This window comes from Pagrus major, chromosome 16 (genome assembly GCF_040436345.1).
Source record: "Pagrus major chromosome 16, Pma_NU_1.0".
Classification (NCBI taxonomy): Eukaryota; Metazoa; Chordata; class Actinopteri; order Spariformes; family Sparidae; genus Pagrus; species Pagrus major.
In genome coordinates this window covers 26795536-26821202 of record NC_133230.1, presented here as the reverse complement: position 1 = coordinate 26821202, position 25667 = coordinate 26795536, and the positions used below count along the sequence as shown (strand labels likewise).

The following is a 25667-nucleotide window of genomic DNA, read 5'->3' as shown; positions in this document are numbered from 1 at the left end:
GTTATTGATCTACAGTCCCATGTTACTGCAGAGTAGTAGTTATTAAAACTACTAGGAACGCTAGCTGTTTCTGAACACCTCTGCTGTGTGAGCCAGAGGTGGCATTATTTATAAGCAGACCCTTCTCGCCTCTGTAAATCAATGGTAAATAGACCAACAGGTGTCTATGCTCATGCCAAGAGTAAGAGGCATGATATATTTCCGTAAGCCCCAATATATTCTCAACTCCATTACTTAACTATGGATGTTTTACTACTGTGGCACTTTATTTTGCCGGACAAATTGGTTGAAGTCAGAGCCTAAGACAAATAGTAAGTAATGCCATGCAGAGCAGTAAACATCTACTGGGTACACAGCACCAAGGTAAAATGGCTGCTATGTCACACATGCACACACACACGTACATCCAGGTAGTGAGTATTTTTTGCCTACATCTTGAAGTGTCACAGCTGCTATCCCATCACAGCATCAGCTAAAGAGTACAGCTATCTCTCTGAGACCAGTGGATAATGATGATGAAGGTTCTCAGTCATCCAGGTCGTGGTAATTCTAAGTGCTATATAGTAGGCAACTGGACAAGTGGAAACCAGTCCAGTTGCAAAATATAAAGTGCAATGTTCACACGTACCTAAATATATAAAGACCAATAATAGTGTTAATGAAAAAGATATTATGGAATCCTGACTCGTTTTGGCTCCTGATAGTAATATTGCAATATTTCAATAAAATATCCCTTGCGAAATAATTCAAGGTGAAATGTACACCCCATATCAGATTGACCCACTGATGCCCTACAACTTTTCCTTTCAAAAGTGAAAATGAGTTTCTGGGGAAATTATTATCCAGCAGCACACTGGATGAAGGAAGAAAAAAAAAACGCTATAGATACAGAGATACGATCAGAGAGCTGTTATTTGATATGTTAAATAAAAGAAGCCGCAGGAGTAATCTGGGGGGATTGGGGATGTGTTAATCATTTTTCAACCCTGATCAGTCTTTATTAAACTGTCAAAACACCATGACAGAAAATTGGTCAGAAGGCCAGCGGAATGTTCTCTGGCAGATGGGTGGTGTGGCAGTGGAACCTGGACTGTCCCCACACCACCAGTCCATCACAGTGTCTCAAAACTATAATCTACAATCCTGTAGAACAAGTTCTTTCCACCACTACTTTCCAGGGGCACCGTCGATGGATCCCGGGTTCAGTGCCATACAAGACAATTGTGATTGGTTAAAAGGAATACAAACAAGCCAGAGGATTTTTTCCTCTATACCATAAAAACAATTGGCCATGTGAGACTAGTGGGAATTGTGCCATTTTATACCCACACCCTCTACACCAATGTTCAAGGAATACCAATCTACAGTATATCACCTGTGGTGCCATCAACTCAAAAACCAGGCCACTGACACATCACGATAAACAACAATATGACATGATGCTGTGCTATCTGATTAATAGCCACCGATAAACCCAGAAGCTGAGACTGGGGTTTATTGGCCCCAAACAGCTTAAGTACTGATGCAAAGAGCTGACCTGTTGCTAACTTGCAAGGTAACACATTTTTAACGTGTGGGTGTGTGGAGAAGTTTATATGAGAGCTCAGACTCAGACTGATCTCACACATCACCAGGAACTCAATGCCTCCTTTTCCATCTTGTCTTTGTGAATTTAATTTACTGGAGTCAAACGGCATCAGTGTAGGCCTGAATTTTATCGGTTGAGGTAAAACTGCAACTGTTGTGTTCACATCACTTTGCCCCGCATAGTGACAGGTTGAACACTGTTCACTCACTATGGAGGGAGGGAGAGGAGGATGATAGTGACAGAAACTAGCAGATGTTCTTCAGTAGGGGGGTGCACACATGGCCTGTATTGATTCTGCAATGTTACATTCAAAGATTTCTTAACTCAGTTTGCATTCATGAAAAGGGGCATACTTTGCAGCTGTAATGTGCTCAAAAATCATATTATCTCATGACTCTGTCTCTGCATCTGTGTTGATTATGTTTAAAAACAGTGTGCATGCACTTATTAGTCATGTCCGCCTCACCCTGTTATGGTCAAGAACAACTGCATTTAATCTATAATGTACTATAATGTACCTAACTGGACAGTTACACAGCAGTCCAGGCTACTACTGTACACTGACTATATCGACCAGGAAACACTGCCAGCGAGAATAAGGTGTATACTTGTGTGTGTGTGCACATGCATGCATGTGTGTGTGTGTGTTTGTGTGAGAGAGTGCGTGTGTCCTGTGGGCTACCTTGCTGGCAGTAGAAGATAATGGATTTGGACAACTCACAAATAAGGACATGACGAGCACTGGCTGTAAAAAAACAAGCTCGCTCTTATCCCTTCCCTTCTCTATTTTATCTTGTTCCCTTCCACTAACTCACTGTCCCCTTCTTTACACTTTTTAGTCCTTTTTTCTGTAAGTAGATGAGAGGAAACCCATCATGGCCAAAGTGATAACACACCAAAGTGATAATATAACTATCTTTAAACTAAACCTGGACACTCAAGGTTTTCAATATTTATTTTTCTTGCTTTCTCCACCTCTGTCTGTCTGTCTGTCTGTCTGTCTGTCTGTTTGGCTGGCTGGCTTGTGCAAAATGATCATTCATGTGCTTAACCATTCACTCAGTGTGAGCGAGGTAAGTGGTCCCCATCTCACTGCATTCAAAAACAGTTTGTGTGAAGAGACTCAAGAGCTGAGGACAGATGTCAGGATAGATGTGTAGCCACCTTGGAATGACATGGTGAGGTTGTTAAACTTGTTTTGGTTGTGTTGGTGATTCACTGAGAGCAATTCTCTCTTTTTGAGGAACACCTTATCACATTGGCATTGTTACACATTCACACTTGGAAGCTGCTAAGTACAAGTACAGTCTGATCTGCAGGCCACTGAGTAGACCTTTCACCTCCCCCACCAAGATTTATCCTGCTGGTTCAGGGGATTGAAGCAAGCTAAATTGTCCGATCACCACTGCCCTAATTAAATTCGATATGTCAGCCAGATTTGGCCATATCAGTATCCAATTCTGGTTAGATTATCAGACTCAAATGCTATCCTGTTCTCACTCCATTATGGAGTCTGATATATCAGTGTTATCAGTTACTGTTTGTCAAGTTATGTTTCCTAACAACAATCTGCATTGCTGCATAGATCTCATCAACATTTGTTTCCAAATTTTCTGAGGGGGGCTTTGGCACAGGAATATGAAGTCCCCATTCTTAATCCTACTAATAATAGCTATCAATAAACTCAACACCAGATCTGTTTGAATAGCAAAAAAAAACCTGAGATGCCAAATGCAGTGTGTCCAGCAACATTGCCATTAGTCAGCCTTTGTCAGTTACTTCTTGGCCAGTTAAGCATATGATCGGCAGTGGAACCTGGAAAACACTCTGATTGACTGTTCAGGTAAGCGAGTCAGTGCATGAAAAGAGAAGCCAAAAAAGAAAGGGAAAGATATATTTTTGATTAGAGTTTGGCTTAGAGTTAAACAAAAAAATGCTGCTTTATCATTACAACACTTCCACCACCCTGAGTCGTCCTGTTACCCATTTTTTAATGACTAAAACAAACTACTGCTACCTGCTGGTAGGCTGCTTGGAGAGTCAGTACTTCTAGCACAGATGCAGAACTTACTAGCTAGTTGGTCATCGGCTGTAATCTCAGCTGTGCTCAAGTGTAGCTTTTTGGCCGAGACACAGGCTTTGTGAGGCGAAACAACAATCACCTTTCGTCACCCCATTTCTCTGACGTCATCTTGGTGCATCTGGGCCCTAACCCTAGGAACCATGTTGTTACTGACTTTTTTCCATTTAATGAGGTGCTCGGAATGTACTCCAACTTAGCCCATATGAGCCGCTGACTAAATACATCAGTTACAGGTCGGCCACTAATGTCTCATTTCAAGATCCACTCTTTCACAGAAGCAGAGAGAATGGCTACTCGGTTATGGTTTGACCAGAATCAACATTTTCATCAAGTCTTCCACATTTTGGCCATCTTCAAAACACTATTCCTACCATTCTTTTCAAACCATTCAAGCATATTGCGCCTACATCCAGAACAATCCGAACAATTACTGTCAAGCTCCTGCATACCTCAGCACCATTTAAATACTTCTGTCCAAGTTCTGATCATATAAATATTATATTCATAGTATTCTTTTAGATTCTCCCTATTCCAAACGGTTGGTTGAGTCTAGTGAGCTGTGTCCTTCAGGACTACCAGAGTCAACCTGTACAAAGCTTGCAGTCACATCCTGTACTATTGTCGTGCTGCTCCAGACTTCTGTTGTGTCTTTATTCTTAAACATTAGTGCCTCTGCCTTAGAGACAGTATGTTCTAAGGTCAGTAAGTTCTAAGGTTTATGCAAGAGAACAAAACATGAGCACATCCAAGCACAGACATTTACCTCTCTCACAGGTACGTGACCAGTAGCCAGTACCAGTGCAGTCACATATGAATCGATTCCAGCCTTCTTTGCAGACACCTCGGTTCTTGCATGGGTAGCTTTCACACTGCTTGCCAGGTTGCTTGTTGCACGAGGGTTTGATGCCAGCGCCATTTTGTGCCCCAGCAATCTGACGGATGTCCTTGCTCCGACCATCAATGAAAAGGTCTCGGATACAGCCCACGTAGCCGTAGTTGAGCATGGCTGTCCAGAGCTCTGTAGGCAGGATGAGGTTGGTGCGGTCGGTGGGAAGCCCCCCCAAGTACATGTCACCCTCCAGGTCCAGAATCTCGCTCTCACCGCTGGCTGTGAATGGGGTCCTTCTGCTGTTTACAGAGATGGTGCCTGTGGTGGAGATGGAGGGAGTAGATATCAGGATATCAGGCTGCATTGATATAAGACAGAATGGTGATGCCAGGGATAACTTATACTGGTAGATACAAAATGATGGAAGCAAGGCTCTATTGTTCAACCTGATCAAATAATAAGAAAGCTTTTGGTGTACCTGATTTATTATTTATTAAGTAAGACCTTGTACTTTATTACACTTTTGTTGTATTATCATTAATTTAATTTCTTCATAACATCCTAACCCTCCATGGAATCCACACTGAATTAGTTTTTATTATGGCTGTTATCACTACTTTTAAAGCTTTTGGTTAATTTATTTAATTCCATTAGTACACTTCACTTCACCAACACAACTGACCTGAGCGTCCATCTCTTTGAATGTCCACGTGATACCAGGCACCATCATTGACCTTCGTCTGGGTTGCCTTCACTTTTATAGTCCCTGAGCCCATATCCAACAGCAGGTACAAGCTGCCATCCAGCAGCTCTACTGCAAAGAAATCCACCTGGACAAGAGCAAAAGAACACATGAACAGAGTTTTCTGAAATAAAGGAAAGCAGGATGTGGCTCTTTTTTTGATTATTATTTGATTTGCAGTAAAATTGCATGCATTGTGTCGAGATTGTCAATAAGAGAAAAGGCTTGATGTGTGACAAATACACAACATAGTTCAGTTATACATCTAAGCAAAGATGACGCATAAAGCAATTATTAGAGAAAATGTATTCTGTAAATTCTTTAAAACATTCCAAGTCAGCCAATAATGAAACATTTTTTCTATCTGCCATTAAAGGGAAAATTTGCCGATTTTCAACCAGCTTTGTATCACTACAGTATTAGTTTTGTTTGCCTGCATCACCAAATTCCGATCCAACTACCTAAACTAGGCAGTCCTGATAAACTATGAGCCAAAATTCTGTTACTACATTGCTATTTCTTGCCCAAAATGTTTTAAGAAACATATTTTAGCATACTATTTAGCTGCAATTGAGAAATATTGTGAACTGGAAGTGGCTTCCATATTGTTTCTGTATTGTACAAACTCTGATCAAACTCCAAAACAAGAAAGTGTTGATCAAACATGAACCACAATCCTGTCTACTGACTATTTCTCAGTATGCTTAAATTTGTTTTCAGAAACATATGAAGTATACTGTTTAGATGTAATTGATTCAAAATGGACTCAGGACAAAACCAAGCACTGCCCAACCCATAGTAACCATCAGCGGGAGAGTTCATTGGTCCGGTGTGTTGCAGTACATTATGGTTGTTGTGTTTTCTACCTTTTGAGCAGAAGTGAATACCACAGCCTTTTCTCTCTGTTTTCTCTGGTCATGTATTACCAATTTCAAGAATATATGTGTCTTTCTACTGCATAGACAGCCCAGTTTTATGCAAGGGCCATCTTTCCACTGATGAAGTACTTCTTTTTCAAAATGCTACATAAATCCAGTTTCCTTCAACCTAATTTTTGCAGATATCATTAGGAAGGAATTTCTTGAAGCAGACTTGAAATTACCAAGTGAGTCTTGGAGACTATGGACTGACCTTGGTGTTCTTCTGACTGCGGGCAGTGTCTTTGCGCTCCTGGGGTTTGCCATGGGTGAAGAGAATGAGGCCGTTGGGCTCTGTTGTGCGGAAATCGAAAGAGATGGATCCCATCCGCTTGGTGTTCCACTTGGGGAGGCTGATGTAGGCCTCAGGAGTCTCGAAAGAAATAGGGTCCAGGGTGGCCACATTCTCACACTTGTAGGAAACCTCACCCTGGATTTTCATCTTAGGGTCCACAATTCGAGCCAGGCGGGACAACTCAAGACGGATGTCATTGTTCTTATACACCACCTGTAAAAGGACAAGGATGAAATTATAGTTATTCTCCTTTTTAGGTACTGTCAAAGATGAATAGGCTATATTTACTCCTGTCATTTAAGCAAGTACCAATGCTAACACTTTACAATAAAGTAAGCTTAATTTACATTGATTTATTGATATATTGATCAAGCTAACCCTTTTTTCTCATGAAACAACGAAAGCCCTTAAAATAATGAGAAAATGATCGATGAAGATTTAGAATAAATGCAAAACTGTGGATGAGAACTTTGATTGATTCCGTCTCACATTTACAACAGGGTTTCATGAAACTCTGACTTCATGGGAACTTAAAGCTGTACTATCCAATATGGGTAAAGCCTGAAAAAAAAAAAGTTTAAAAAAGTCTTACACATGGAGAGTAAATAATAATAGAGGATTTATTAGCCCTAACATGGCACTGTTCTCGGTTTAGATCCTGAGAACTTATACATGTCCTCTAAAAATAATCATGTTTATGATGCAATTATTAACACTTATATAGTCTTATTAACACATAATAAAGTTAATAAGCATCTATAAGGACTTAGAAAATTCAATTACGTCTCAACTGACACTTGTTACAAGGATCTTTATATAAAGCATTACTTGAGTATCTAAAGGCCCACTTCAAAAATATGGCTAAGCACTGGATGTCTACATTTGACAATTATATGGTCATATATGTGATGACGCTGCTGCTTTAACAAATTAGACATTAAAAAAAATCCCCATCTTACTCAGATACAGTTTACATCCCTTGCCATAAAGCTGCTTTGTAACAGACACAGTTTCCTGTATGAGTGGGTGTCCTGCCAATGATGGAAAACAAATGAATGAAAAACACTAAGTGGCCAATCTTTTATCACAACAGCCCTAAATGCTATCAATAACGTTGGGAGGATGGAGTCACGGAGGGGGATGTGTGTGTAAATTGAAATCTACTCAAGTGGAAAATTGAAGGTCTTTTTTTTCTTTAATTCTCTGGGCAGAAAAACACCCTCTGTCTGGCTATATTTTGTGGCCATACATACACAAAACAAATACACCCTCTCCTCCATTTCACTCTCTTTTATATTAATACTTCTGCTCCCGCTCCGTGCCCAGGGTTCTATCTGAGAGTGCTGCGATGGCTGAGTGGGTAGATTGAGGGGCCTGGCTGAGATTATCGATAATCCACCAGCAGATTTGACAGTAAATCAGCTCATCCCTTAAGGTGCTTGGGGATTGGATGGAAAATTGTCTTTTCCTCTTCTCTGCTCTCACTCTCTTTCTTTGTTGCCTTTCCGTCTCTTTGTGTTACATCCATCCTCCTCTCCCTCCCTCCATCTATCTCACTCCCCCACCTCTCTACATGAAGCAGCCATTCCTTCTCCTTCTCTGACTGAACATACATATTCTGAGCCTCTTGAGAAGCCCCACCACTCTTTTCTCCAAAATAAAAGCCTAAATAAAAATGACAGCCTCTTCAGACTCATCGACAGCAAAGAAGGGAAAATAGATCTTGAAGCCAATCATCTCTGTATCAGTCCCAGTTAGAGGTTCTTCGTCCACAGCATGTGCTGGCATGTGCAAACACACATGAATAGTTGGATCAGCCTCTTATTGGTGGATAAGTCAATATCAAACCTCTGACTGGTTGAAAGACTCTCCCAAATCATTATGGGAAATCAAAATATGGACAGCTAGCATCCATGCTAGCGGATTTTCATAATTGAAACAGAACTGAACTAAACAGGTATGATGAGATTTTTGTGGTGTTTTTGTTTATTTGGCAGAGATTTTAATAATTCAGTATTGTTACTGAAAACACGATGGTCCCTTTAATGAGATATGACCATTAGCCCAGACACACACACACACACACACACACACACACACACACACACACACACACAATAGATGTGGCTACTGTACACTTTTCCTACTGTTACATGCTTGCTGATAAAAGAGAGCATAAATCACATAAACTGTGGCTTTAGATTGGATGAGGGAGGGGGGTATGGCAGGGAGACGGAGGTGGGAACGGAGTGTGTAGCTGACAATTTGACAAGTCACTTTCAGGTCTCTGCCACCTTTGAACAATAATAGCAAAAGGGCCTTTCAAGATGCAAAGGGAGCTTTATCAGCACGCTGCAGACGCAGGCTGCAGGTTAACATGAGAATGAAGCATTAGCAGAGAGGCTATCAGAGACTGATAGCAGGCCGAGGGATACCCAACACACAGTCCACATCAACACACACACAGTATGCATACATACATAAAGGTATCCTGAATTGAGCGAGTATGAACATGTTGGTGGGTGAGTGAATGAGAGTTTAAGCCACAGAAAGCAATTGAAAATGTTTGACAATAGTGAGATGATAGAAATCCATCACTGCATTATCTCCTCAACCAGGCCTCCTCAGCACACAACATTACACACACACACTCTTATCAGTGTGTGAGAATGAGCAATGTAACACAATATGACTCAGGCTTGAAATTACCTTTTTAGATTGCCAGCCAATATAGCTGCTAGATTTTAATGTTACCATCCACTCGGAATTTCCATGAGACAATATCAAACAGATGTAGCCCCACACAATACTAAAGCACTGGAATTGAAAAAATAACATTTGTATTCTAAGTATTTCAAGTAGAGGGGCTGTAGAGCCACAAGAATCCTAAAACCTGGAAAAAAGTAAGCATTTTTGCACTTAAGCATATAAGAAGGGGGTAATACATTAAATTGTTACAAAAGTACATAGTACATAAATATCCTCATTATAAAACATAATGTAATTCATAGAAAAAGTAGAAATAGATAGAAAAAATACATATTAGGAGCCTTTACGTGTCATGAAACATGTTTGCTAACATGAGCTAAAACGTATAGATTGATCCATTTATATTAAAGTGTGTACTGTAGTAAGATGATTAGTGGTGGTGACGTTAGATCATGCGTTTGTTTAAAATGTTAGCATTGTACTGCTGAAGATTTCATTTATGCTTCAAAAATGATAAAAGTAGTGTTCATCTGTGAAGATTCTCTTGCTGAACGAAACGTGTAAGTATCATAAACTTTATTTTCTGCAATAATCCAAATACTTGAAAAAACTGAAAAATCCCATTGGCTGTTTGTCAAGGGAACCAGGGCGATGCTAATTTTTGGGTTAGCCTACAAATATATGTCACCCTTGAAGTACTCTACAATCTATAGTTTGTCCTAATGGCAGTAATACAGAAAAAGACCAACGGCTCATTCAAATCATCTTGCTTGGAGAATCAATGAATCCCAGTTGAGATTCGGCATTGAGCTTACATCATGTCATTTTCTTTTGTTAGAAAACTCATTAAATGTCAGTAATATACAGAGTTCATGCATGAGCATACTCAGTATGGTGCTGCACACTGCATTTTGATATTCTTCTGAGGAAGTTGGCATATTTGAATGGCCCAAAATGAAATTATTTCATTATTTTAAGTTTCTGTAATTACTGGCTTATAAAGGCATAATAATCCTGGGCCAACCAACCCATCCCGTCTTTATTATGCAATCAAACAGAATATATTTGAGAGCAAAACTTTCCACTCTGCAATCAAAAAACAGATTTGAGAGCAAAACTATTGACACTGTAATTAACAAATGTATTATTGGAAGTAAAATAAATTTGGGATTAAAAATGCTTTAATGCAGATCCAAAAGTTTTGTTTCCAAATCCAGAAGTTTTGTTGGCAAATGCAAAAGTTTTGCTCGCTGTTGAGCTGCATCCTGTGGGCAGGACCTACACTGAAAGATGTAAGACACGTCTCTATAGGCCAGTGGTGATCGGAGTGACAGCTCAGCAGCACCCACTTTTGAAGTCCATGGAGGAGCATGGATGTATAGACACATAATCAATGTGCAGGTATGTTTACACATAACTTTGTCTTAGTAATAGCAAGAATGTTTTGTTTGCACTGGTTCATGTAGATTGATTTTGTTTAACGATCTGTGATATTGTAATTGGTTAAAAAATACATATTGTTTTGTCAGCCTGTAGCTGCTTGGTTAACGTTAGCTATTTTATAACTACTTAAGCATTTTATTGTATATAGTACCTTATTGTTTCTTATTGTTTCTATATTTGCCTTTGTATTTTAATTGTATTTGTACTTGAATGTACCCGCTGCTATGATAACCTAATTTCCCCTTGGGGATTAATAAAGTTATCTATCTATCTATCTATCTATCTATCTATCTATCTATCTATCTATCTATCTATGTTTTTATGTTTAATACAGAAAATGTCTGTCCATCACCATCTTAGTCTCCGATTATATAGCCCCCATTATATAGCTCTAATATCACGTATTCATTTATCTCTGCATTATCAGTCATCTAGCATGAAACCCACAGTCCTACTGTACTGGATCCTGTAACTTATTGTAATGACTGTTAGGCTAATTGTGTGAGTGTTTGTTATGTGTGTAGGCCTTGTGACACAAACATTTATCATTCCTGGACATCTGCCTTGCCCATAAATCACTGACAGTGTAGTGTGTGTGTGTGTGTGTGTGTGTGTGTGTGTGTGTGTGTGTGTGTGTATGCATTTTTGTTACCTATTGGAGACCTTTTCTGGCATAAAAACTGACTATGAGCGGACCAATAGTCCTCATGAGGATCAAATACCGGTCCTAATGTGGCAAAAAATGATTTCTGAGGTCCTTGTTAAGTTTAGGGGTACAGTATTATTTGAGGTTTGGTTAAGGTTGGGGGTTAGGCATACATTGGTTAGGGTTAGAGTTTGTTTTAGGCTGTACAAATGATTGAAAGTCAATATAAAGTCCTAACAAGGCTAGCTGCGCAAACCTGTCTGTGTATGAGATTATGTGTGTAGGTGCTGCATGAATGGCTGTTCAGAAATGGCTGTCAGCCAGGCCCCAGAGAAAGATCAACCACATTCTCAACACTACACAAGAATGGCTTCACTGCTACAAACACCACAGGACTGTGTGTGTGTGTGAGATCGCCCCATGGGAACACACAGGCACATTAAAAACATGTAAAATGAGATATTTTGAATTAAACAGGGTTAAAGGTTCTTAATAGTGACAAACAACCAGAACCGTCCTTTACCATACATCTATATTGGTGTAACCCCCATGTAGACATATCTGCAATCAGGAGTTCACTTGAAGTGTTAGTGCTGTTGTATTATCAGTCACATTGTGCTGCCATGAGACACTCAGTGGAGCATTTGCAAGCTCAGAGATTGTGCAGTGTGTGTTCTTGCCCACAGGGTGGCATCATTAGCCTGGCAGAAAACACACGATGACTTCTGACTGAGGTTGATGGTGCATTTATACACTGATTTGTTTAATCAGATAAGGATAAGCTATAATTTTGTGAGGTATAAAGGCATGTCAGTGAATGATAATATGTGTGTGTCTATGTGTGTGTGTGTGTGCCTGTGTGTGTGTGTGTGTGTGTGTGTGTGTGTGTGTAGACAGTGGTGTGCAGTGGGGCCCTATATTTTTGGGAAAAGATTTTAATAGGCCGGTAAGTGTAATTTCAGCAATTACTCTATTATTGTAGGACTGTGTCACAGACAAACTAAAATAAAATAAAATAAAAGTAAAAGAAATAAAAGTACATATTCACAAACAAAGACACTTTTCTGAAAAGTGATCAGTTGGATCAAAAAGTCTGAGGCCAGTAGTCAAAGGCATTTGTTTACAATGTAATACTTTTTTTGTTCATTACAAATAATTATAGCAGTTCATATGTGAAACAGAGTTTTTTTAGTTTTTTTTTAATAAAGGCTCATTTTGCGAAGTGTTTGTTTCTGTAATACTCATTTTGACCACAAGAGGATCAAGTGCACCACTGCTCCATGTTCTATGTAACAGGGTTATGTAACATTATGTCGTTCTTTTGGCGAGGAATGTGTTATAATTGGCGCTAATTGACCCATGACACTGCCATCAGTGTCATGGGTGGAATATTGTGTATTATCAGATCAAGCAGCAACACTCAATGGTCTCATTCTGATGTATGAGCCTTTGCATGTTATCGTAGTTTATGGTTATAATGGTTACTGTCAATTGCAGCAATTATAGTAGAGTACTTTTGTAATAGTTACCAGGTGGCTCCAGCAGGGGGATCGTACAACTGTTGAGCTGCGCTGCGAAAACCTGCCTCTATCCTTTCAGTCACTATAAACATGATCTGAGGAACGTTAGGTGAGATAGGTGTATGTGTACATATTTGTAATACAGTATGTTCCCATTCCCTGAGTGTGATTTGGACACTTGCTAATGGAACAGGTTAATTTTATACACGTATTGATTGTTCTGCACAACAGAATAAGCACTATTGATACACCTTGATTTTGGCTATATGGTTATTATTCATGTTTATGGTAAACAACTGGATGCTGAATATTGCAATAAGAATAAGCCTCATTATGAGGAAGAGCTTGAGTAAACGTATTTGGTTAAATATCACTATTTTTTGACAAAGTACTACAAGGAGAATGATCCAAATATCAGACTACCCTACACTAAAATTAAATTGCTTCCGGTCAGATTTTTTTTAAGCTAATTTTGCCACAACTAACGACTCAGAAACTTCTTTTTTTTTAATTAGTGGAGAGAAAATAAGAAATAGAAATACAAATGAGTGGTACAGATGCTCCCTGTCAGTGCTCAGTTTGTGAAGTTGTCCTTTGTGTATCTTTGCTGGCTACAGCATGCAGGCGCAGCCAGAAGGCTCCATACAAGTGGTTGATGGAGGTGTAATGACAATCACAATTACAGCAATTATGTGTTATTGTAGGCCATTATGTATTTTGTAGGTTTTGAGATGTAGGCTTTCTCTGTAATTGCTGGCTTATGAAAGGCATAATAATCATGGGCCGGCCAGCCACAGGGGCTACCAAGGGCGACCAGTACTTGGTGCCATGGTAACAAAGCATTTATCCATAATGCCGCTCTGCGGATGGTGAGGACAAGAGCATTGGCAACAGGCAAATTAGCCCTAATGGCGGGGAGTGGAGGATGAGAGGGTGTTGGACAGCAGACAGAGGGAGAAGCTGGTGGTTGCTGCCGATCTGTGGGTGGGTGGCCCTGCGATGAGGAGGTAGGCAGAATGTGTGTGACTGTAGGAGAAGTGTTTGTGACCAGTGTGCATAAATGGATACCTGTGTATGGCTGTATGTTTCCAGATGATAAAGCATTACAAAATATGTTTAACCAGTGCAATAACTTAAACTGACCAATGTGTGACAGATTAATATGTATGTAAATAGATAATACACTGAACCGTTTTCATACCACTAAATTAACCTGTCAACTGATTGACGGCGTTAAAACCTGCACTTCTCAGATGCTAATGTATCAATGTCAATCCAGGATCAATTCCATAATTCTGCTTATATTATATACATCTAGTCATCTAGTTTCTGGGTAATGCGTGGTGGCAATTTATTAATTTGCATATGTTCAAGATGGCTCCCACTTGTATCCACCGAGAACAAAGAGCAGCAAATGTCAGCAACTAATTGGTGGATTTTGATGATTATGCTATTAAAGTATACCCTTTCAAGAGTCAATTTCTGAGATGACTGAAGCGAATCCACATCAAGGTGGTATAGTCAAGGTCAATGTCAAGGTCATTTTGTACCCAAAAGCCAATAAAAGTTCAAAGGTTAAAGGGTCATTTATTTGTCATTTTACAACACCAAGGTTGAAGAACAAAATGTGAGCTGAAGTCCTGTCATGCTACATAAGGAACTTTGTTATACAGTGGAGTGCAGAGGATGATTTTAGGAAAGAAGCTGCTCCGTTGCTGACATTGAGTGTTGGATTGTTCTCTGTGCACCACTCTGCAAGATTGTTGATTTCTTCCCGATATAAACTCTCATCATTATTACATACGTCCCAGTAGAGTTCTCTGAATGTCTGGGTGTACAGTGTGAACAGCAAGGGGCTGAGCACACAGCTGTGGGGGGCTCCGGTGTTGAGCACTAAAGTAGAGGACCTGCTGACCTGCTGCTACACATAAAGAACAAAAAACTACACAAACTAATGGATGAAGTCATGTTACAAAACTAAACCTAAAAATATACTTGTAATGGTGAAAATCATATGTGCTTCAGTAATTAAGGCCAACAGCAGATAAAAAAAATAGTATTACAATTTAAGGGAGCTTTTAACCGCTTCTAAATAAACACTTAAAATTGTCCTTATAGCTGCATAAAACTACATTATACTATATTCTAAACCATTCAATTCAGCAAATGACTTAAAGTGTTACCTCTCTTTGATTGTATCTGCTGCATCAGTTTTCATCCTCATTTTGTAAACTGTCCATTGTGATTGTGACAATGTTAGAGGAGTGTGATGCTGAATTAGCAGAGTACTCTTTAAAGCAATAACCTTTTGTGTGAAAAATGTCTTTTGTCAGATAATGTGTATTTACTGCTGGTGAGAAACAAACACTGTCTGCAGCTGTAAAAATTGATTGATGATTGATTCAAGTTATTTGTGGCGTGAAAATCCATTCTTATTCAAGTCAAAGCAAAGTATGACCTGCTAAATTGTTTTTCTTGATATACAAACAATTTACACACTATTGCACATAGAGTATATAATATTAATACACGATGGTCCAGTACAAAGACTTTTACCATCACAGTTTAATATTACTCATATGCTACATTATTTGATGATAGTAGCAGTGATGATTGGATATGTGAAATAAGCTGAAGCTTTTTTTTTGATTACTGAGTTAAAAATAAATAATAATCATTATAATGCAGATATGTAATCATGTAATGTATGCATACGTGTGCACAAGCCCATGTATTTGTTTGTCTCATATTTGTTACGCCGCCCCACCTTTATCCTTCATATCTCTGTGTTCCATCATGAGGAAAAAAAGGATTCAAACCTAATGTGCGTGCATGTGTGTGTGTGTGTGTGTGTGTGTGTGTGTCAGGGGTGGGTGGCACAGGGAATCGCAGACCTGCCCAGCATGGCACAGAGTAGGAAGTAGGCCAGAGGGGGATTAAATGGCCACTGCGCCACTTCCTCCCTTCTCCCCGCAGCCCATATGATGCTATGTACTCCGTGTGTGTGTGTGTGTGTACGTGCAACTGGCTCCAGTCAAGTGCTAAGATATGACATCATCAGCTTGAGGGAACAATATATTTGTGTGGGTGTGCGTGAGTGTGTGTATGTGTGTGTGTGTGTGTGTGTGTGTGTCGTTGAGGCTCCACTTAAATTTATTGGCATGTATTACAACAGTATTTAGAGGGGAAGCAAAATGAAAACAGCGCAAAATACCTGCTGACCCTAAACTTTATCAAAGGTTAAAGTAAAACTAAAAACATTAATAAAATATTATTAATTGAAATGTTTTTTTGAAGAAAGTTTAAGGTTGTTAAATGTCTTCTTTACCTGTGAAATAATGCATGGGGAAAAGCTGAACTATAGATGGAGAAAGAAGGTGAAGATGAAACTTCAGATCTGGAGTGATTAGTGAGATGCGATCTGACCAACTACGTCCACTTTTGTCGAGTGGACAGAAACAAGACACCCGTGGGATGATAATGTTGCTCCCTGCTCATCCGACAGGAAGTGGCTGGACAATCTTACAGCTTGATTTTGAGTTATTTTGCTCCTTAGTTGGCAAAAAAATTATCAGTGCAACTTTTTATAAACCTAAATTGCCCTTTTTGCAAATGTCCTGATTCCAAAAATCTCTAACAGGGAATGAAAAAGTTTAAAATCTAGCTGGAGAAGTAATACCTAATATGTTATATGAAATTATAAAAATTTAATCTGAACACATCTAAACATTCCAAATCAAAATTGGCATGAGCTGTGAGTAACCAATCATCATGCCAAGACCACTTTTAGCCCAAACAAACAAACAAACATTGAATCAAGTACTTTACCTCCTTGAGACAGCCCATGAAGTTGTTGCTGACTGGAGATCCAGGCAGGTCAGCAGTGCTGGGGCTTCCTCCCACATAGAAGAAGTCATCAGAGCCCAACATGGTGTAGTCCTCCTGGGTGTAACCCGTGGTGGTCAGAATTCCATCTACTGATATCGTCACCTGACAATAAGGAGTGAACAGTGAGCGGTTGTTTTTGTCTTGGACCTTAGGGACAGAAGGTGGCCTACGGTGTCTCTCAGATCTGTGTAAATTATATATCTCAGACCTGGTGATATGTTCACCTGTGTTATGGATCGGACAAGACAGATATAAAGAAAATCTGCCAGCCCACAATTTTCTTTATTTTTCATGCGAGTTAGTAGATGCTATCTGAAGGCGTTGAAACTATGAGGGGTTAGTAAAATGTCAAAACAAAAATGTTAAGTGGGTTAATTTAGCTCGAAACACTGACATGCACTAATAAATATCTTCATGTAACAAGTCATGTTTACTGTTTTATTTTATCTCATTTTGTGTCTAAATGAGTAAGGGAGAAAAACAACTACTAAGTATAATGTAACAGAGGTACAGTAGCATGCAGGAGCAACAAAACACTCACAAAGCAACAGAAAGGAGGAAGGAGCTGGTGTCACAGCACACAAACATCAGTGCAGACATGCAAGACAAACAGAATGGCAGCGTGCAGAACCGTATTGCAGGGTATATCAGTCTGGGAACAATTTAACGTAGTGAAAACTTACTGCAGACAACACATTCAGATCTTTGGTCAGTGCCTTAAGCTTCAAACTATGAAGCTCTACCTCCCCCTCTAGGGTCAGCTTTGAACGTTAACAGCTCTGTGGTCAAGTTAGCAATAATATGTTATATGCAACGCTCTGTTAGACTTTCAATATAAAGCTTGCCGACATACAGTTCTCTTATTATAAAAATGTATGACTTTTGCACTTTAACAGTGTTTTTTTCTAGCACTGTGTGCCATCGGAGGCCAAGATTAAAAGAAACAAATGGATGAGTAGCCTCAGCTAAAGATGGAGAATCCTTAGCTTTCACTTGCTTAGTTAACTAAGAGCTATCCTGAAACCTCATACCTGAGCCCTACTAACGTTTCAGTATCACACATCTAGTGCCAAAACCAGGCCAGGCCTCTGTTCATCTTTATCATTATTCACTTTTTTAAAAGCTGTTTCACAAGATACACAAACAGTTTTTATTGTCATGTCAATAATCTAAAACATTCAGGGACATAAATGTCTGGTCTTAATGTTTTCTTCACTTGCTCTATCTTACCTTGTTATCCAGTTTTCTCCTGCATTGTGGGTTAGTTACACAGTATTTTGTGTGTTTTTTGTGTTATGAAAATGATAGTTGTTCGTGCACATAGTGAAGGCTACTAGACACAACCGTCAAGAAATCCAGTGTGGATTTTGTCTGTCTCCTTTTTTAGATGCAGTTTCCACAAAATGAAGCAGATTTACTAAACCCCAAAGAAGCAAAAGGGATGGGTGACTAAAAAAGATGAAGAGATTCAAATAAAGCAGAAAAGCAACATCAGTGGATGAACCAGGTGGATGTTAGAAGGACAAGGAAAGCAGGGAAACACAAACCCATTTCCTTGTTTTTTTGTTTTTTGTTTTTTGAGAATGGCATATTGATGTACAGAAGTCAAAAAGAGGAAGAGGAGAAGTGCACAGAAAACCAAAAGATGACAATAAAAATGATATCTACCATACAATGGAGTGTGTTTACCATAGCGAATCCAATGCCTGTTTGCTTTGCAGGAAGCTGGGTAAGAAATGAATGTGAAATCAAATGAAAACCAAATAATGACAGGTGAGGGAGTTCGTGCACATATTAGTAAAAACAAAAATGCTTCATTTCATTCCTTCACTCTCTACTTTTAAGAAGAGTTGAATCAGGACAGACAGTGGCAGAGTTTAACAAGTGGAAATAGAGGAAAGTATTCGAAAGGAATCAGAGCAGACCTCAAGGCATATTAAAAGGATTTATATTGGAATAAACCAGGTAAAATGCATAACTGCTCAACTAGGTACGACTGTTTGCTGAACTGTTCAAACTGCACCTTGGTCCATAAATAAATAATAATAAAATTGATAAAAACAAATTAATACACCTTTTTCTCCATCTCTTATTCTAAATGTAGAACTTCAGAAGATAAAGTTTGATGTATTTGCATGATTCTTGGCAAGAGCAGCAAAAGTGAGCTGTTAGATGGAGCTGCAGGTGACAGGCTGCACACTTCCAGGTCCTGAGTGCCTACTGCTGTGAGTAGCTTGCTGTTCTGTGGAAAACTAGGTACTTCCATAATGCAGCATAAATAATATTCAGATTGAAAAAACGTGAGTTTGTTTGGCTTCACTGTAAGCGAATACACCAGGTGTATTTCTGAGGAAGATGCTGTTAAACTAGCTGAGTGTTTGCTTTAGTATTAATCTGCACTTGCATATACAAAACCTGAAAAACATCCAGTTCTTCTCAGAAAGGGTTGGTGTAAAAGGTCTATTCACATATCTAGACATGCAGGTTGGTGAGAAATTGTACAGCTGAATGGGGATCAGTCTTGGGCGGTCAGCAGAGGTCTTCGAGGACTAGAGCCCATGATCACCCCATAAAACGTCTTTCCACAGGCAGATATGGAGGAAAGAAGAAATAATGGAAAGAGAGGAAGGAAGAAGCCTTCTAACACTATGAAATGTACAGCAATGTTTTGACAGATGGACAAAGAGTGAAGATGATGGACCCAGAAAATCAGACCTGGAAAATAGTGTGACTCCAAATGAAAAATCATGCTTAAAGTAAACAGCATTATAATGAAAAAGAAACTGCTTTGAACAATGGTGGCTCCAAAAAGTTAGACTGAAATAGAGTGAAATCAGCACATTTCACTTCCAGTGAAATGTGCTGATTGTGAAGTGAATTCAAATCTCTGCAGGGTTTTTAGCCTCAACTTCAACTTTGGGGAACAGTGACATACAAATTTGCACCACTGACCAACTGCAAACCATCTTTACAGTGCTGACCTTTGAGGGAATGGTCATCTGAAGAGTCCAAAATAGAGGAAGCTTTAAAATAAGCTGTGGTGCACCATCCAATTCAATAGCCTTTTCTTTTAGTGGGTATAAACTGCTAAACACATAGTCAGCAGTCAAGACTGTCTACTTAGCAACAATAGAAGTAGGTTGCTTGCTAAATGGCAGTTAGCAACTGAAATTTAATAATTGAATAACTGAAATTTTGCAAGCCAGAAAGATTAGCAGGCTGTTGTGGCTGGCTAACAGCATGCTACTGGCTAGCTAGCATGTTATAAAATCAAATTGCCATACATTATCATAAATACCATAAGAGACGGTTGCAACAAGCCGCAGCATTCCATTTTTCACATACACAGCCTTACCTGTCGGAGGTTGCGGGTCACTTTGACATCATGCCACGAGTTGTCGTTGAATTTCCCATTGACTGGCTCCACAATGGCCTCAAAGGCTCCAGAGCCCAGGTTGATAACGAGGGAGACAGCGCCGTCCTTCAGTGCCAGGTTGACGTAGTCAGCTGACTTGCCTGTGTGAAGGATAAGGCCATTGCGCTGCCACGTCTTGAAGGAGAGCGTAATCTCGTCGCTGCTGCTCTGGATGGGGTTCTGGGAGAGATCGTAGCAGAAGTACTCTGAGCCACGGAAAGTCGCCACATTCTCCTCCCTAGCTGTGGTGAGAAGAAAGGAAGAGGAAAGTTGTTGGGAACAGTTCGTTCATTCAACCAATAATATGAGAGGGTCATATTGTGCAGCCAAGCATTGACATTTAAACATGTTTCTATTTTTTTGTTTTTAAAGCTGAGACCACATTTTTTCAGTTAACAGGCCTTAATTTTAACACGTCAAAAGCTACCACTAGTGGTTTTGCGTTGAAGTCTTTGGCCATCCAAGACTCAGTTCCACAACAAGTGCACATTAAACAGTAATTTAAGTGTGCTCCGTGAAGCTACTGGGGGACAATAAGAGCAAATAAAAAGATAAACTAACACCACTTATTACATTACTGATTTATATATCAAAAACATACTTTTGGTGAGTAAAATTAAGCATTAATCAAGTAATAAACACTATAAACAGAACCACCCTGTCCAGAAAATAAAAACCGTCTGATATATTCAGCACATGACAGAGAGGAATGCAAGCAAAGGGAGAGGTAAAGGGAGACCGCAGATAGCTATCATCTAACAACATCAAAGGCCTAATCTTGCCAGTGAAATTGCCATTTCCTGTCAAATAGCTGGCTTGTGACAGTGGTTATGCTTGTGATGAGACAGAGAGAAGCAAAGAAGGGAGGGAGGCCTCTGAGAGAAGCCATGATAGGGTGTACTGAAGAGAAAGGGAAAACGCAGGGGAGAAACAAGGAAGCACTGGAAGAAAGAGAGAAAAGGGTCTAGCAGAGTCAGCGGAGTCATTATCTGTGAGATAATCTGCAATTAACTCACTGTCGCAGCGAAAAATACTAGACTGTGGGCTCAGCCACAACATAGCACAATCCATCAGCCACCAAGACGCTACGAGCTGCATGAGTGCAGCTTTCATGTGCTCTGCAACAAAGCCCCACCCCACACTGGAAAAAAGGAAAAAACGAAAGGAACAAAATGGCCACGGCTTTCATCTCCTTAACACAGACACCTCAGGCATCACTTCCTCAAAGAAGACTCATCCCACATAACATAGACCACTCTAGCATGTAATGAGGGAGAAGATTGTGTTGTTTTGGAGCCTTTGAATGTGAAATATGAAAATAAATTGATGATTATCTCTTACCCAGTTAGAGTCAAACACACGGTCCCTTACCTGCCCTGCCGTGTCATTTGCTATTACAATGTGAATGAGCAAACATACCTCCTTAAGATTATGACAGAGGCCAAAGGGAGAGACTAGTGTCCTGTGGTGGATCTAAATCTTCTACATTGATGGTCTAAAGCCACCAAAACTATTGGTGCAGGTACCGGCCATCCATCCAGAGCTTAGTGGGTGATGTCCTTCTTTCTGAAGCGACTGCAGTGTGATATGAATGCTGGATGAACTTGTGTCAATATGACAATGAACCAAATGATCCTCCTTTAAACTTTGAAAATACCATGATTGAAGGAATCCAATACTCAGAAGATTCCTTTTTCTTTTTATGCTTGGTTAATAATTAGAGAAGGCAATTCCTGAAGAAATTGCAGTGTGAATGCTGGAAGTTGAAAAGCTGATGCAAAACTACATTACTGGCTTTAAAAGTTGAATAATACCAATCATGTATAAAAGATGCGGAATATTTTAAGGTTTGTTGAAAAGCTTTATTTTTATTTATTTATTTTTTTTGAAGTAGCAGCTGAATGAGTATGAATAGTTGAAAAAGTGTGAAAAGGTTAATCAACAGTATAGATACGTACATTTTTATCGCAAGCTATGTATCTCAAAAAACAGATCTTGCTGGAGCTCCCTGAGGACAGCTCACACATAACACCATCCTGACATCTTATCTCACTGTTGGTATGGCAGCCTGACATTGCAGACAGCCTCAAAATCTCAAAACACCTCCAATGATGGGACAATGGTAAATTATTAATTACCAGGAATTTAACAAAGACCTTTACTCACCAGGTCTTTAATATATAATGAATTGGGAAACACACTTAATGAATAAGCTGTGTCGTTGTTGGTTTTGCAGGTGGGAAAGCTCCACGGAAGTACTCTTGGCAACTTGGCCAGTTGATTGGCCAGGAGTGTTAAACATGCAAAGTAAAATGGGTAAATCTAGGTGAAAATAACAGCTGCAGTCACTCAGAACTGTAGACCATCAGCTTGTAACCTAACGGTGTGATCTTCGCCTGTCATCCCACAGATCGGTCACATGTACAGACGATGAGTCAGTGTATAGAGTGCACATGGACGCACAGTGTGGAGAAAAAAAGGGACAGTGCAGGAGGAAGAGAAAATGAGAGCAAGTCACATCACAACTACCCTTCACAAGGTGATTCTGCATTTTTAAAAATGAATAAATGGCATCAACACAATGCTGCTGTAGGCAAGCTGGAAGTGCATCTGTGTACTTGTCTCTGTCAGGTAGAAGTCATTGCAATTACCAGCAGAGCTTCATGATGATCGACGCAGGTCCAGTCAGAGCTCTGATGAGATGCCAGGTGCAAACAAACACTCCGAACGTACATAAAAAAACAGAATGAATATTTATTCCTGTAGTCCTGTAGTACAGAAGTGCAATTGACTCACTCTTGAAACTGAAAACTTTGTTTTTAACTTTTTTTTTATGTTTCTTGAAGCAGGTTTTATGTGTAGTCATAAAATGAAAATATACAGTATGCTAATGGAATAAAGATTAAACAGGAAGAATATTGCAACTAAACAGTTGCATACATTAGCTATTAAATGTGTGGTATTGGCCTGGACTGATGTTAGATTCCTGGCCTGAGTTATCATTGTTCTAGTCTGTCTGTGCAGGTGGGGGTGGGGTGAGTACCTGTCGTATGGTTAAATGTAAAATACATGATTGCAGAGATAGTGTCAAAAGGCTTCAGCCTCTGAGGTGGTGTTTTAGATGGCATTAGTTAAGTGACAACTGAGAGTTGACGTTGCTAGGAGACATGCTGTCAACTTTAGTGGTGCACAGTTGGACAGAGAACTACATACCGCAGAGCCTATGAACACTGATACAGGAAGCTTTGTCCCGTTTTTTGTTCAAATGCACAAAGCTTTGGCTAATGAACATTAGAACTTTCATTCTCTTCACAGCATTCATCACTTGGAGGAAGTGTGTTTACAGGAGTACTACTGAATATGTGAAAAAAACTGGTAAATTGCCTCCAATGATGTCACTCTGTGGATAAGTTGCTTTGTGGGTAATGCAGGCTCCAGGTTTTGAAAAGCAGTTCACTGGCCAGGCATTGAGCTCCTGTTGGACTCATTATGGACAGTTAAAAACAAGCAGAACCAGAGCTATCACATTTTTAATTCCATGCATTCTTGTACTTTTGAAACCACAATGCAATTTAGCCACTGACTGACATCACTGGAAGCAATTTATCAGATTACATGCAGCTTCCTCTGGAGCCACAAAAGGCTTTATGCTACTTTTTCACATATGCAGCAGTACTCCAGACAGACAGACGATAATGTACGGAGGTGATTTACATACACTTGAGCTTGTCTTAGTTTGATGAAAGAGATAAACTTGAGTTTGGATGGTGTACAGTTATATATTTTTTTACTGTTTAATAAGGAAAATAATTGCAAGAATATTTCCTTCCTTGACATTGTGTGAATTTATTTTGTTGACTTATTAAACTTAGTGGTTAACTCGCCATTCGCATACATCTGCCTGCTGAAACTACAGATTTCCTCTCATCCACCTTTCAAGCTGGCAAAGTCAAACTGCATCTTGTCTCCAACATAGCTCCCCTCAGGTGAGAGAGCATCCCTGCCTCTCTCTCCACCTATAGCCCACTGCGAGGAGAAAGCAGCTTTATCCATGTGCAAGAGGAACCATGCAAGTTCATCCATGCGAACGTTTACCTGCAGGGCTAGACTAAGAACACTGCCCTGCTTCAGACGGTTGACACACATGCAAGTAGAAAAGAAAAGGATGGGCAGAATTTTACCAGAAAAACAATCAATATTCAAAGGTCTTAAATCATTTTGTTATGGTCTGATAACCCCTGAATCCAAACATACAATATACAAAAATAATGCATATACTTCTTTTTTATATAAGTTGTGAGATACAGAAAGAAAAATTCAATACAAGATTACAATTACCCAGAGAGGTAGTCATAGCCATTTTGTTGAAATATGGAATGGTAATGAATTGAGAATGAATTGAACTTCTTTGTGACTGAAATGAGGATGAAGTGAGAAGATTGTTATCAGCCCATAATGGTTTTAATGGCATCCGTAAGCCGTTCCATTTGGAGCCTGCGTTTGATGGATGAGCTTGGATGAGTCGTGCGAGGGGTCATCCATAAAAATGTCAGAGGGAGAGGTGGCATAAGGAAAAGTTATGGCCACAGTAAATCTCCTTTATATTTGGAAGGTAAGGCGATGCTGCATGCTCGGGTTGGGAAAGAACTAAATTTGTGTCCTTTTCTCCAACTTTTCAGCAGCATCTGCTATAAATTATGATGTAGGTGGTCCTCCACTTTAAACTTGGCTATTGTTATTTTTTTAATTATTCAGGTTTGGTTCACACCTGCAGCCATATTTGTGGCAACAAACAACTCACATGTTTTGTTGTGTCTGTGTCATAACAGACATTTCAATTCAAAAAATGATCTTTTCTGACCAAGTGGTTTTTGTGCCTACACCTAACCAGAGTATAATCACAGCGTTGTCACAAGATAAAACTGCACCAAAAGGAAAGGTAACGTTTCAACATATCCATGGTTTTGCAGTATATTTATTCCAGCGATTGGACTGGACTGTAAGTCTTATCACTGTGAAACTGAATAAATGTAAAATTAATCTTTCCTCAATAATTTGTCGGATTTCTTTTCTACTCAGATATGAGTGTAAAGTTGAACCCAGGCATGTCTGAAACTCACAGGCTGTTTCAACTCTTACAATTTTAAGTGACTGCTAAGTGTAAAGGTATAATAAATGAATAATATGGATTGTTTTGTATTAGTCATTGCTGTTCTGACAGGCCTCAGCAGCACCAAGGTAATGGTTGTAGTCTGAATATGAATTAGCAATTAATAAGTCATTGGCTCATACATAACAGAGTGACATCGTGATCTATGCCCATGCAATAGACTCAGGAGCCTTGTGGGACAGTCACATGAACATTAGTCTGAGAAAGAAGAATAAAGCATCTTAGATACAATTTTTGATGTCCATGTGGACTGTCAGCATGTGTTTATGAAGCAGCACTCTAGGTAGAACACTTAAAACAGAATGACAGCTATGGCTTCAAATTACATTAAAAGTGACCAGTTATGATGAAATTTATGTTCATTTCACACATTTTCATGGGGTTGCAACAGCTGGCCAAAAGTGGCCTAACTGGGCCAACAA

General features: G+C 39.5%; 1 protein-coding gene across 10 annotated transcripts in view; it reads right to left on the bottom strand.

The window, feature by feature from the left end:
* The window catches only part of nrxn3a (neurexin 3a), a 174879-nt gene that overhangs the window by 84766 nt on the left and 64446 nt on the right, over window positions 1-25667 (bottom strand). For 4 of the 10 annotated variants that reach the window (XM_073483399.1, XM_073483400.1, XM_073483402.1 and 1 more), the window contains 6 exons: window positions 20016-20317; window positions 18329-18373; window positions 16601-16762; window positions 6374-6667; window positions 5183-5330; window positions 4435-4818 (listed from right to left, as the gene is read on the bottom strand). In XM_073483399.1, the coding sequence (XP_073339500.1) occupies window positions 4435-4818; window positions 5183-5330; window positions 6374-6667; window positions 16601-16762; window positions 18329-18373; window positions 20016-20317 (1335 nt within the window). Of the gene's footprint in view, window positions 1-4434; window positions 4819-5182; window positions 5331-6373; window positions 6668-16600; window positions 16763-18328; window positions 18374-20015; window positions 20318-24030; window positions 24052-25667 lie in introns of all 10 variants that reach the window. The other 6 variants (XM_073483397.1, XM_073483398.1, XM_073483405.1 and 3 more) reach the window with 3 other exon arrangements.